This window comes from Lytechinus variegatus, chromosome 12 (genome assembly GCF_018143015.1).
Source record: "Lytechinus variegatus isolate NC3 chromosome 12, Lvar_3.0, whole genome shotgun sequence".
In the NCBI taxonomy this organism is placed as follows: Eukaryota; Metazoa; Echinodermata; class Echinoidea; order Temnopleuroida; family Toxopneustidae; genus Lytechinus; species Lytechinus variegatus.
The window spans coordinates 2,672,267-2,687,768 of NC_054751.1; the positions used below are offsets into that span (position 1 = coordinate 2,672,267).

Consider the following 15,502-nt stretch of genomic DNA (forward strand, 5'->3'; position numbering starts at 1 on the left):
TTTACTGTCTATTTCGTGTGTTCATGTGTTCAATAAAATTGTTCGTTATGACAAGTTTATGGTTGGAGTGGTATTCATTTTACTTTTTCAACTGGTTATGGACATGTTTTGTAACTACTTGTAATGTGAAGCACAGCGCACACTGACACGATTGAACTAAGATCCGACTGCAACAAATCACAGTGTGCGCCAACCTGCAACACGTTGCAACTGCGATTCAATTTGACATTTGACATGTCAAATCTTATACGATTTTGATAATTTCAACCTTTGTTTAGAAAATGGCATCATGACCAATTTGTTGGGCTGCTGCAGAGCAGATAACATATGCCTAAGAGGTGCCATGGAGATGCAGCATATTGAAGAGCTGTATTAATGTATGCGCTGGCCTGCGATTGTTATTTGGACCAAGATACGCTTGGTAACTTGTTGCAATCATCTTTATAGTGCAATCGCATCAGCTATACACTTAAATAATTTCAGGAATTAAAATCATTCAACAAAATTTTTTTCAAATTGGATACAGAGGTAAACTAATCTTGGTGCAGTAATGATATGATGATGGTGGTAATGATGATTATGATGATAGATGATGATGGTGATGATTATTATGATGATGATGAAAATAGATGATGTTAGTGATGATAGTGGAATGTTGATATAGATGACAATTACGAGCATGGTAATGGTGATGATAATTATAATGATAAGGAAGATAGAGACAAATATCTTGTATGGTGCCAGAATTCATAACGGTTGAGAACAATAATGCTCCATACAGATGTTCTTGCAGAGGTCTCCCCAAGTAACAATAATTCAGAAAAATATTTTAGTACTGACGTGGCATCGCTCCTACCAGACTAATGTAGACTCGTTCCTTGATACCACATACTAAAAGGCAGGGCATGTTTGTCTTCAGCAAGTAACTTCTTCAAATTGTGTTCCACTCAACCCGGGTGAGTTGAATGTTTGCCCGGCAGGATTTATTCCTTGAATGCACCGAGTGTCATTGATGAAGCGACAGCTCCAGCTAAAGCCAGGATAATGATAGTTGGCTATCCTCTGGAAAAGGTGCCATGTAAATCCAGCTTCTATTATTATTGGAAGTAAAACACTTCAAGAGCACAGATGGCATTTTCAGTCTGGCTTCCCCGATTTTTCTTTGAGATGAGCCCTCTTGTGTTTGATGATTTCAGAGGATGTGAATGAAAATGTCTCCTTACACATGGAACATTCATACAGCCTTCTTAAAGATTCCATTCCTTGCTTTTGTGTACTTGATGAGGAACCAAGCTCAACTGACTTGGTGGAATCTGAAAAACACAAATTCATAAAATTGATAAAATTCTAAATTAGAAAAACAACAAAACAATGCAATGGTCATCAATGTTGGGACATGTTAACAACTATAAAATACTCATTATGTCACTGATTTTCAGGTATACAATGACCAGAGCTGCAAACCTGAACAAGAACAAGGAGCATTTTTAAAGAAATTGGGCAACGCATAAAACTAAACATTCAAAGTAATTATTCTCATTTTTTATTTCTAATTACTGAAAACGTGTAGTACATGTCACCTAAGAACACACATTTCATGTTAAGAACACTGAATTTAGAAAATTGAGAACTTTAATCAAGGACAAGAAGTACCATATATTATACTAATAAATAACTATTGTGCAATGATGTTCTGGATAAGATTGGATCAAGGGGGGGGGGGCATTTCATGAAAGTTACCGGCTGTGAAGTGACAATTTCCATGAAATCCTTGCTTTTAATTGACTGAGAAAAACCGGTCTCTGACTGTTTATCATAGTTACTGTTAACTTGTCAATGTCATGATTCTCTAGGCCCCATCGTACCAAGAGTTGCAATTGATCTGACCGATCGCAACTATGGACAGCCAGCAACGTCAACATCTATTATGAATGTTTGTTCATTCTATGGTGCATTCATTGCTTTCTTGAAAATTCACTATGCTTCTCTATGTTTACAAAGGACATTGTGCAAATTTTCTGTAAAAAAAATTATGATACTGATGGATTTCCATAGAGTTACGATTGATCGGATCAATTGTAACATTTTGTAAGACGGGACCCTGCTGATTTACCTTTCTCACTACAGTAAACATACCTTCAACAATACCAGCAGAGCAGTCTGCTTCATGTTGCAACCGCTCCATCAAAGTCACAACTAGACCTCGTTCACACGTTGGGCATGTCCAATGTTTCCTTAGCACCGATGTATAGCTGCTATCAAGGTTTGATGCATCCTCTATCAAACTAAAGGGATATTGAAATAAATTCATGAAAGGGATATTGGTCTGCATTCAGACTAACTTGGGCCATTGTTTACCTGTAACTCTGCTAAAATCATGGGAGGCTACAAATTTCAAAATCTGTCTTATATCTAAACAGTTTAACGGTTGAAAATACCACTTTGTTATTTCTAGACATTTATGAATGGTTCGAGTGTCACATGAGCCAATAAGTCAAACTAGAGCTTATTATAGAAAGGGTATCGAAATCCCTGCAATCTAATTTGTCAATCGTTATGCATTTAACTATACTGGCTGATGATCAAGATCAAGTTTTTGGACGATATTGTGCAAGTAGGTCATTGTGATGTCATTGTAAATGAAAGCTTATGTGCAGTATTCGCAACATATTCTTAAAATTTGAAATTTGATGGAAACCGTAGATCTACTTTGTAGACCCCTTGAATAAAATTTTTTGCTGATTGTTGCTGTTCTATTTGAGATTAGAACCAGTAATCCCTAAAGAAAAGTAAGTACCAGTAACTTAAGGCAACCAAACTAACATTACAGGCTTTGCTTTACAGCTGTATAATTACCACCAGCTAGCTAGCCAATGGTATTACAGTTGCACAGACTACCAGACCAGGAGGCTGGTAGCTCCAGCTAGGCTCTAGTGCCACTAGCCTTAGCTGAGTTTGTATCTGGCAGTCTGAGTGTAGTAAAACATACGCTCACAAAGAAGGCATAAATCTGGTAGATCCAAGGTAACAATTTCTCAGAAAGGGTCTTTTAAACTTTAATTACTCATGTATGGATGCAAAAAAAAATTTGTGTTTTGCCAAATTTTGTGTGTATCGGTAGGACTAGTCAGCAAGTGGTAACTATGGAAACACAAAGGGAGAAGCCTTGTTTCCATAGTAACCAAATGCTCGGAAAACCCAACAATGCATTCACTTCTGGGCATTGTTAGTATATCAAAATATCTGTTCATAAAATTACGCACAACTGTATCTTTATTTTTAGTCTTGGTAAATCCCTCCCTAAATGCTTGACTCTATTTCATTACTAGTTTATATTCATGCACGTGCCCAAAAATGGTTGGGGTGTGAAGGATATGAACTAAAAATGTGTTAAATTGAAAAGAAATGCATAGAGCACAATGACAATCAATGACGTCTTAATGTAAGTCGGATGTCACTGACCAAATTTGATTTTAAGAAGTGATGATGCCATAATGTTACGGAACATGACTAGTTCAATCAAATTTCTCCCTCTTTATTCATTTTTCTTGGGGTAGGGGGAAGTTGGAATCATGATAACAGTTATATTGGATGGCTTTATTTCATGGAATACCAAAAATATTCCCATCGTTAGAGCCAATATTCCACTCATCTACGATTCGTATTTGTTCAAACGCTTGGAATATTTCTGGTATTCCATTCTGAGCCATCTGATACAATTATTAAATTTTAAGCAAAGTTTTTTACATGTCTTACCAGCCATAAGTCATGAAGTCAGTTACTTTCCATCCTCCTTTGGTTGGATGAGGTTCTGAATCTTTGCTGAATGTACTGAAAAATTCATCATCAGAACTCTTAATCACATCACCTGTTTACAGGAATAAAATAAGAAGGTATTGACTTTGAAAACACAATGATACTACTAATAATAATAAATGATATTCTGCTCGTCACACCAGAACAACATCTCAAAGTGCCTGACAGATATACAAGAATTATACTGATTACAATTTTTTAAGAACCAAAGGATACTGATTCATTACATATTGAGTTTATATCTGGATTGAAGTACATTAAACTCTTAAACTATATCTAAAATATTTATTTTCTTTTAAATAAGATACAAGTACCCAATTGTTATCTTTTTTCTTCCTCTTCTTCTTTGCCACCTATTACAGTTTTGTTTTGTTTGCCTTAACTCTTTCTCCTCCTCTCTTATACTCATTTTTTCATCCTTCCTTCTTTCTCTCTCAACAATTTTGCCTCCCCCTTTTCCCTCTCCCAATCTCTTTTCCTATGCATTCTCTCCCTCTTTTAACTCTTCTTCTCTCTTTTCACTTACCTCCTCTTCATCCCTCACATATCTCCCTTCTTCTTGTTTCCTCTATCTCCACCCCTTTACTCTTCCATCATTCATTACCCCTCCCATTCTCTCTTCCCATCCCTCTCCTCATCTTTCCCTTCCTCTCCCTCTTCACCCTTTTCCCTGTCATTATCATAATATTCGATGTAGCTTTTAATGTTTATTTTAATTTCTTGTTTAATTATTGCCTTTCTTAGTAGCTCATGTGCCTGCGTGTTTTTGTGAATTTAGGTACATGGCGTACATTTGTAAAGTTATTTCATTCTCCCCTCCCTCACTATTTCTTCTCTAGGCTATCCTCTCCTGTCACCACTTTCATCTTTTTGATATACCTCCTACCATCTGCAATTTTTCTGAATTCTATTCCTTAAACTTCTGCCATCTACACTTTCTTCTCTCCTATTCTCTTTGCTTGCATGATGTGTATTCTCATGTATCTTCGCTCTGTATATATGTCTCATACGTGATGTCTTACAAGCTGTGCTTTTTAATAGATCACCTCACTTCTGCATTTTGATTATTGTTAATTCATTGTTTCTTCATTGATGACATGTATGTTTTGTGGAAATTGAAATAAACTTGAAACTTGATTCACCTATCCTCTTCTATCCTTTCTTCCTACTCTTTAATTCTCTTCTCCCTTTATATATTTGTCACTTTTGAATATGATAAAACTATCAGTGAAAACATACCTGATGGTCCAATATAGAGATGTTGGAAATCAGTTCCACTGAGCTTTCTCATTGTGTATTCAACGTGACTGGACAGATATTCGGCCAGCTTCCTCGCTAACAGACGCTCAAGGTGAATGACCTTCAAATTTGTTGCACCAAAATTGTTGGTCAATTGAGATTCTGGAAGAAAGGAAGGGAAAAGTTGTAAATATATCATGAACTCCATTATCCAACATATTTCATCACATTCACTGTTGTAATCATCATATAAGTATCATCATCATCATGGTCATCATCATCACTATTATTACCATTATCATCACAAGCACCACTCTCAAGAAAATTAGCATCATCATCATCATCATCACCATCACCATCGTCATTATCACCACCACCATCATCGTCATCATCATCACCATCATCATCATCATCGTCATCATCATCATCACCGCCACCGCCACCACCATCATCATCGTCATCATCATCATCACCGTCACCATTGTCATTATCACCACCACCATCATCATCGTCATCATCATCACCATCATCATCATTGTCATCATCATCTTCATCATCATCATCATCATCATCACCACCATCATCGTCATCATCATCATCACCACCACCGCCATCATCATCGTCATCATCATCATCACCATCACCAACACCACCATCATCATCGTCATCATCATTATCATCATCATCACCACCATCATCATCATCACCATCATCCACACCACCATCATCATCATCGTCATCATCATCACCATTATCATCATTGTCATCATCAATATCATCACCACCATCATCATCATCATCGTTGTCATCATCATCACCACCACCACCACCAACATCATCATCGTCATCATCATCGTCATTATCATCATCATCATCATCATCATCATCACCATCCCCATCATCATCATCATCATCATCAGTATTCTTACCTTTTAACCTCATTTCCAGAACTTTCATCCAGGTAGCTCTAAGATGAAGGACGACTGGAAGAATGTCTTCTGCAGCCTGGGAATCAGCAAAGCAGAACTCTAGCCATTCATCTACAATCAGCCTGGTCAAAAACATCAAATGATATTTTATACTTTTTACTCTACACCAGAATCCTAGCTACTTGTCAACTGTGATATTTAAAATGAAAGTATTGATCAAGTGCTATCTGATGACTCATTCCAAGATTCATAAAAATGATTCAACCAGCACACAAATTATGATTTAATTTTACAAAGGATGAATAAGCAAAATTCAGATACTCATCCATTCTAATTACCTTTCCACTGCAAGCATACAGACTGTACAGCTGATTTTAGATTTACTTGCTCTAAGATACTCTTGAAGTGAAAAGGCAGTCATGTTAAAATCATATTCATATACCAAGGCTATGCCTGACATAGCAGTAAAATATCATGAGTTCATCCAGACAATGTAATGGTGGAATTCTCTCATGTTTGAAGCAAAATAATGGTCATGTAGTAAATTCTTACATTAAACCTCTCCATTTGAATAGAGCTACGTGATCCATTTTCCCCTGCACTCCCAAAGATCACATTGATTACTGAAACATAATACCTCATGAAATTGTGACTTCTAGAGCAATAAAACATTATGTGTGTGTTTTATTGTGAGTAATAAAAATAACATGTACATCTATCATTTATAAAGTGCTGCATACTATCATAAACGGCTACCATGATCAAGCACTCAAGGAATCTTCCTACCAGGTACCCATTTAACATACCTGGGTGGAGAGGGCAGAGGGACGCAAGTGTTGTAGTGGGATTTGAACCACAGTCATTTCGCTTCAAAGTCAAGAGACTTATCCACTGAGCCATAACACATCTGGTTTGTAAGGGTTAAATAGTATGTTTTAGTTAACAAAAAAAATGTAAATACCTTGTACAATGCTGGTTCGTATCCAGACTCCTGGCATAGAGTAACATGGTTTGCAATGCAGGTACTCTCATTGTATTCATCAAGTAAGGCTTGTTGGTTTCTAATAAAGACCTAAAAATGATAAAAATCAATTAACTAGTCTGTATAAGCAAGTAAGTGATAACATTCTTACCCTCTAGTCTGATATATTTTCATATTTCCTTATCCAGATTTACATCATTTATAACTAGAATTAACACTAAAGGTGATTAAATCCCCACTCTATGCCACTACCATGACAACAGTTTCCAACACATGGAAAAAAAAATGTCTTTAACCCAAGACCTATGTGTGAGCAAACTTTCATGAGAACTGGTGAAAAACTGAGAGTTTGTTTTGTTTGCATTTATTTCTGCGTTCAAAAACACAATACAAAATTATTTATAATTACAAAATACAAAAATAATTCATAATATAAACAATGTGGTCATATTACATAATAAATACAAATAAGGATGTGAGTATAAATTAATCTTTTATAAATGTAAACATATACATATAATGTAAAAAATGAACGCAGGAGACCACCATCGTGAGCGGTTAGGCTTGAATTGATGGCGGCCTCATAAAAGATTCGTGACTAAGATTGATATTTACTGACCAAGTGGGTGCATTGCAAGTGCAGGTGCTGGTGCTGTGTATAGCAGTTGAGTAAAATCAGAATATTAAATAGCGAATGTGAATATTTGAGTGAATGTTTTAATTTGGAGGGTGGGGTTGATAAGATTGAATGATAGTTTTCTTTAGAGTGGCTTTTAATGAGTATATGGTTGAACACGTTTTAATATTGTTTGGAAGACCATTCCAAATGTCAGGACCATGGTGTCGTATTGATTTAGAGGCAATTACCAGTCTGGGGTTAGAGAGGTGAAAGTTTCCGGATATGCGCGTTGGGTAAGTATGGACAGTACTATTAAATTTGAACATGTTATCAAAGGACGAAGGGAGCAGTTTGTTAATATATTTAAACATAATTATAGTTATTTGAATAGTATATAAGTCGGCAATTTTTAATGTTTTCAGTTTAAAAAATAAAGGATCGGTGTGAGCCAAATAATGTGATCCTGTACAAATGCGAATTGCTCTTTTTTGTAATTTAGAAATAGAAGTAAGTTTTGTGGAACCACAATTAGCCCAAACAACGTTACAATATGTTATATACGGGAGTATTAACGAATTATACAATAGAAATAAAGTTTTGTGTGGTAAAATAAATTTCAACTTGGAAATTATTCCAATATTTCTCGAGATACATATAATGATATGGTGCAGATGTTCATTCCAAGACAAAGCTTGATCTATGATGACGCCTAAGAATCTAGATTGAGTCTTCCGCTCTAATGGTGTGCCGTCAATCTGTAAGTGAATTGGAGAATCTGTAATATGAGAATGTTTAAAATGGATGAAGTGGGTCTTTTTCGAGTTCAAGGATAGTTCATTAGCTTTAAACCACTGTGAGACTTTAATTAATTCAATATTTAAGATGTTATTTAAGGAAGTTATATTTTTATGAGAAAAAAATATATTTGTGTCGTCAGCAAATAATACAAATGATAAAATGGAAGATGTATTAATAATATCATTGACATATAATAAAAATAAAAGGGGGCCTAGAATGGAACCTTGAGGGACACCACATTGAACTGGAAGTAAACTAGAATCGTTGCCATTAAAAGTGACATATTGTTTTCGGTTTATTAAATAATTTTTAAACCAAAGGAGTGATTGACCGCGAATACCATAATAATTAAGTTTTGAAAGTAAAATATTATGATTCAGTGTATCGAACGCCTTACTGAGGTCACAAAATATACCAATGACATGCTCTTTGTTGGCTATGGCGTTTGTTATTTTATCGTAAATTTGAATTAAAGCCAAGTTTGTGGAATAATTTTTTCTAAAGCCATATTGATTAGAAATTAATAAATTGTGTTTGTTGATAAATTCATAAAGTCTATTATAAACTATTTTCTCGAGGATTTTGGATATACTAGGGAGAAGAGATATAGGACGATAATTGCTTATTTCATGAGGATTGTCTTTTTTGAAAATTGGATTGACTTTGGCGATTTTGAATAAGTCAGGAAATATACCTTGTGATAGAGATTTATTAAAAACATGACTAAGAGGGTTTGCAAGCGGATGAATTATTTCTTTTAAAAGAGACATACTAATTTTATCATGCCCATGAGATTTGGAGCTATTAAGAGACCGTGTAATGTTGAGAATTTCTGTGGGGTTCGTAGGGTTCAGGAAAAATGAATGTGGATTAGGTTCGGGGAGGTAATCTGTGAAATGCGCATTTTGGCTATTGATCTTGCTTGCAAGTTCGGGTCCGATATTTGTGAAAAATGAATTGAATGAGTTTGCATGAAGGGAAGAGTCAACTTTGGAACCATTTAAAGTCATGTCATCAGTAGGTGGGGGATCTGCACTTGTTCCCATTAGTTCTTTGATGATTTTCCAGGTAGTATAAGTGTTTGAACTGGCATCTTTTATTCTATTAGTATAATACATTTTACGTGATAAACGAATTAATTTTGTTAACTTGTTGCGATATACTTTGTATTTTTTTAAATTGGCTTCAGTAGGATTGCGTAAATGTGACTTGTAAAGGCAATTACGTGTCTGTATTGATTTTAATAAACCTTTTGTTATCCATGGTTGTTTGGGTGTTTTTCGATTATTTTTTACTTTTCCTATGGGAATATTCTTTTCATAATAATGTTGTAATTTATTATTTAAGAGATTATACGATGTGTTTGCGTCAATTTCATTATAGACATCCTCCCACCCCTCAAGTAATAAGTCTTGCTTCATTAATTCAATATTACGTTTAGATTCTTTTCGATATGAGTGTTGGTTAATTGATTTGGGGCACGGTAATTTCATTTCACAAGTTAAAAATATTGGTAGGTGGTCTGAAACTTCAGAGCATAGAATTCCTCCTATCATTTTATTATTCATGTTGCTATGTACGTTGGAAAAAATATTGTCAATTTGAGTAGATGAATTTGGGTTGATTCTAGTGGATTTATTGATGAATGAATGGAAGCCGAATGAGTACATTAGTTTCATAAAATTGATTGAATGATTACTGTCGACCGAGGGTAGGAAATTGATATTAAAATCACCAAAAATAAAAGCATGTTTATTTTCATTACCTATTGCATATAAATATTGCTCTAGCTCTTCACAGAACAAATCAAGATTAGAGCCTGGTGGTCTATAAATCAAACCTATGATGATATTTTTAAATCCTGTGTTTTCAATTTCAATGAACAAAGACTCTGCATGCAAGAGTTTCACATCGGAACGGATCTTAAATTTTAGTTTATCAATAATATAGAAGGCCACGCCTCCGCCTCTTTTTCCTTTGCGGTCTGCCCTTATCAACTTATAATTTGGTAAATTAAACAAATTTGGGGAATTATCATGCAACCATGTCTCGCTAATACCTATAACAGAAAATTTGAAATTATTCAATGTGTGTAAGAGATTTTCAAAATATTCGAAGTTTCTATTGAGACTTCTTAAATTTGCATGTAAAAGGGAAATATAATCGGAATTACTATCAAACATATTATTAAATTCTTGAGGTGTATAGTATTTGCTGTCATGTGAATTGTCTATGTAATTATCAAGAATAAAAGAGAGGGACTCCATCAAAATTGATAAAATGTAAAGTACCATAAACTAAGAAAGGGGTCAACTGCAAGGGTGCTTGTGGTGTAGGTGCGCTTGCTAGTGATTGAACGAGTGTTCATGTATGTCTGTGGTGCAAATGTGCAGTCAATATCAATATAAATTACATGTACAAAAAGAACAAGACCCATCTTGGTCAGCAAGAACATATCATTGGAAGCATTAGAGCAGAGCTCAACCACCCAAGTACATATAAGATTTGAAATCATTACACTTTAAAAAATAAAAAATAAACGGTCAGTTGAAAATGAATTAAGAGTATACCCAGAAATAAAAGTTAGGTACAAGTCTAGCGAACGATTAAAAAAAAAGGAGATTGTATCAATCAATTTTAAGTAGCAGATTGATGCCCTTGCAGTGCAGGCCGATTAAACAGTCACTTTATTCCTGTTCTGGTGAGTATTTTGATAGCCATGCATGCATGACGGAGTTGCCACGCCTTCTCTGATCAGACACGGGCAGGGGTGAACATGCGCGAGTTAATAATCAACATAAATGTCGGGCTGTTTTGGAAAAAAAAACATGTGATGAAATGTATTAAAGCCGGGTGTAATGCCTACATCAATCAGTATTTAAATACCTGACCCGTTGGGTGTTTTAGTGATTTAAAAGCAAAAATATGTGTGCATTGATCATGCATAAAATAGCCCGCTTTCTCTGATCAAACAACGCATGTGCGAGGGTGTCGGGAGACACACAAGTTAAAATTAACATATTTAACAAGTCAATGTTATTGGTAGGGTAGATTGAAATTAACCCATGCATATAATAGCGAACATAATAGATGGACGTTTGTTCATGCATGTATAGCCACACCTTCTCTGGCAAGGTCGCATGCGTGTTTTTAATCATAAAGCGAATCTGAGACACACGTAGGCATGGTAGGTGTATCTTCATGTTCAATATTTGAACTGCAAGATTTTTACCTCATTTTTGCAACAATATACAGATACCATGGCAACACAATTTCTGACACATGCGAAAAATATATGTTGCACATCTTCACCCCAACACCAATATATGTTCCAAGTTTTATGAGAATTAGTTAATCTGCAATGGATCAACCATACGCTGATTCCTATATACCCCCTTCAAACTTCGTTTGGCAGGGGTATAATAAATAGTAGTTTCTAACAGTGATATGAAGAGAAAAAAATCAATAAAATTAATTTGTCCATCCAGAGGATGAATATAACTTACACATAGGATAGGAGTTGATGTTTAGCACTCAACACTCCTCTCTTCCCGGTTGTTTCTTCTGGTAGCGTATCCCCATCTGGAGGTTCCAGTAAATCAGGGTTGTTTGCGAATATTCCAGTGGGGTGGAGTACAACAAATGGCTTGGCCTGTGTGAAAAGACAGTCAAAACATCAAAAGGGAATAAAAAGTTTTTACATGCTTTTCAAGAGATACAAAATACATGGAAACCTTTGGGTTTACATACCTTTGTATGGAAGACCTGATCGGATTCCTTTCTGTACGAGTTACAGTCATCAGCAATAGCCAATTGAGGATATAGTCCAGAGCACAGTATCACCTTCAGAAGATTGATCTCACGGTTCAGAAGACTGCGATTCATGTTAGACTTGGCCTACATCAAATGAAGACAATAAACCTTGTGAAAGATGATTTGAACGGAGTTCACCCTGGGGATTAATTGGTTATAATAAAAGCAGAAACAGATAGGTTTGACAAAATTCCTTTAAAAAATGAAGACATTTACACATTTTCTTTAAAGTTCCCAGCTTGTGATGTTTGCTCCATATGTAATGAAATATTGAATAAATTTATGCATGGAGAATGCATAGATATTCTTACCTCCATTTCTGTGACATCATGAGAAAGTTTGAATTGGATATCTGCAAGCTTGGAAGCATCATCATCACTCTCTTCATCTTCATCACTCACATCAACATCCTGGAATTCAGAAAAAATTGCATTATTTGTATTGATTGATATAACATATACACATCAGCAAAGGCATTGATAACAAAAACCTACGAGAACAAAAATGGCTGAACAAAATGATATATACTATATTTTTTTGTAAAATAAACATATGAACTATTGTAATGCTCTCATTTAGAAACCATGTCAAGGGTTGGTGATATATAGCAAAAATAAAAAAAACACTTCTCATTGGTTCTTATCTGGCACTTTGAACTGCGCATGAAACATTGATCTTGATCTTGATTGGTCAATCGATATAGCGATTGATCGCTAATCTTTGTGTTACGGATCCCTGAGTACATTACGTATGTCCACTCAATGCTTGCCATAAGCAATGCAATTCTGTAGTTACATACAGAAAACTATACAGAAAACAATCACTCTCTTGCAAGAAAGCACTAATTCACAAAATTAAAATACATACATAACAGGTACTTATAAAGCTCTTTACCAAAAATATGATCAAAGTGCTTTACAATAAATAACTAATAATAATGATAATGAAATTACATTAAACAACACTTAAAAATATATCTACGGGGACCACTGAGTACATTACGTATGTCTACTCAATGCTTGCCATAAGCAATAGGACTTGAAATAGCGTTTAAATTTGTATTATGTTGTAAGCACTATATTACAGCATCCCTCAAACCATGCTTCAGGAGACACAAGCTCCTGGTTTTAACATTAATGGGATTATTCAATGAAATTACCAATTTACTTATTGCATGAATTTAAAGTCACAAAAATCCCTGTCGAAGGAAAATGGCTGGTTTTGAATTCAGTTAGTACATAAGAAATAGTAGAGTTTGCTACTCAGGGCGATTCCGTGTAAAAATGAATCTTTTTGTACATCTAACCTCCTTTATTTTTACTTCATCTGATAAAATTACTCAAATCAAATTCATTTGAGTGCATTTTACAAAGAACTCAAAAAAACTAATAATTTCAGAAATGTCTCATAATATATCGAAAGTCAGAGATATATTGTATGTGAAATTCCTAAGCAGATAAAACAATTTGTAAGTCAAGTAATCTTGATGTGAAAAGATTATTTCATAGCAAATCTTGAATCATAATTGAATCATAATCCCAGCCATGGCGTAATTTCCTTCAGCAAGAAACTGATCCACAATGTGCTGCACTCAACCCAGGTGAGGTAAATGGGTACCGGTAGGAAGTAATTCCTTAAAAAGCTGTGTGCGCTATGAACGCCTAGCTTAGCCGGGTAATATAGGAGCGCCTTGAGCACTTAACAAGGTGGATATGTGCGCAATATAAATACCCTATATTATTATTATTATTAATTGAGAGAGAGATGTTATAACATACCTCATGTTCAAGTTTCAGTAATTTCCTTCTTTTTGTAGCATTCTGTGTCTTCCTCTTCAACTCTTTTAATCTCTTTCTCTCTCGATTCCTAGATTGTCTCTCGAGACTGGAGAATTCACGTTTCTCATCTTTGACACCAAGAAGATTGTTGGTCTAAAACAGATTCACAACCAAAAATTATTATCTTTTTAGATATCTTACTTTTCAACCATTCAAATTTACAAGAGTTTTAACCATAGTCTACTACATTTCAGTAATTTCAGAATTAAAAATGAAAAATTCTGTTAAAATAGATGTTGATATCCTCCTGCAGGTAAAAAGGCAATGGCATCCTGAATAAGGTAAATTTTGTAAATACAACTCATTTAAAAAACAAACAGGCAACATCTGTGGCCCCTATATGCTTTCCACGCTTTTGTCTTAGTGCACAAAAAGCACAATCAATATATGAACAATTTTGTTTCACAGGGAATGTACCTTCATTTTTTTTAAATATGAATTGGCATATCTTCACTTCATCCTGAACACAATATGCAATAATGCAATTTCAAATGAAAAAAAAGTCCATTTGAATTGAACTGAACTGTCAGTGTAAAAAATCATATCCAGAAAGTATTCTGCCAAAAAGATTTTAATCTCAGTGAAAGCATACTTGTCAAAAGAAACATTTAAATCATCTTAAAATTGAAAAGTCTTACATCCAATAATTCTTTGAATTGTTTCTTGAGTTTAGACATTTCATAGAACCTCTGTTCCTCCAATCCTCTTCTTTTACACCACTTACGAGATGATGAACCTCCGGATGCTTTCATCTATCAAAATAAACAATTCAATCAAATTCATTTATTTCCCACAAATGCAGCATATAAAATTAATAATAAAAATATTAACATCATATTTTACCCAGGGTAGCCACTTCAGTTCTGAAAACTGTTCTCCCAGAGGGCCCTGCGTAACATGATAATATTATTATTACCCCGGCTTCAGCGCGGCTACCTTGATCAGGCACTCAAGCATTCAAGGAATTCCTTCCTACTGGGAACCCATTCACCTCACCTGCGTCGAGCACAATGTGGGTAAATTTCTTGCTAGGGGAAAATACGACATAGCTTGGATTTGACTCCACATCCCTCTGATTAAAAGACAAGAGTTGTAACCACTAGGCCACAACGCCTCATCCAATTGTTGATATCACAGAATACATACAATATAATACATAATACAATAACAGAAACACTTTAATAGAAACATATCAATATTGACAGTATGTTAAAGGAGAATATGAATAAAAAGAAGCAAAATATAAACAAGTATGATATATTCAAAGTATATTGATTTAGAATATGAATGAAATGTTTACTTTAACTTGCTCTAAAATCAGTTTACTTCTCCAGTAAATCTATTTGGTGTACTATCAAGGTGGTCTAATGGCCGTAACTCATTGAGGTAACTAAGGAAATGAAGGTAAAAAGCAAATAAAAATTTAAGTAAGGAAAACGTTATAAAAGATGAAGAAACTTTGTTATGC

At 34.8% G+C, this 15,502-nt stretch overlaps 1 protein-coding gene across 3 annotated transcripts in view; it reads right to left on the minus strand.

The window, feature by feature from the left end:
- Positions 1–98: 98 nt before the first annotated feature.
- Positions 99–15,502, minus strand: part of LOC121424747 (probable ATP-dependent RNA helicase DHX34) — a 35,432-nt gene continuing 20,028 nt past the window's right edge. For 2 of the 3 annotated variants that reach the window (XM_041620511.1, XM_041620510.1), the window contains exons 18-28: positions 14,673–14,786; positions 13,975–14,127; positions 12,508–12,606; positions 12,134–12,280; positions 11,890–12,035; positions 6,946–7,056; positions 5,985–6,106; positions 5,056–5,217; positions 3,757–3,868; positions 2,137–2,285; positions 99–1,313 (exon numbers count right to left, since the gene is read on the minus strand). In XM_041620511.1, coding sequence (XP_041476445.1) covers positions 1,138–1,313; positions 2,137–2,285; positions 3,757–3,868; positions 5,056–5,217; positions 5,985–6,106; positions 6,946–7,056; positions 11,890–12,035; positions 12,134–12,280; positions 12,508–12,606; positions 13,975–14,127; positions 14,673–14,786 — 1,491 coding nt within the window. In that variant the 3' untranslated portion in view covers positions 99–1,137. The remainder of the gene's footprint in view (positions 1,314–2,136; positions 2,286–3,756; positions 3,869–5,055; positions 5,218–5,984; positions 6,107–6,945; positions 7,057–11,889; positions 12,036–12,133; positions 12,281–12,507; positions 12,607–13,974; positions 14,128–14,672; positions 14,787–15,502) is intronic. The other variant, XM_041620512.1, reaches the window with a different exon arrangement.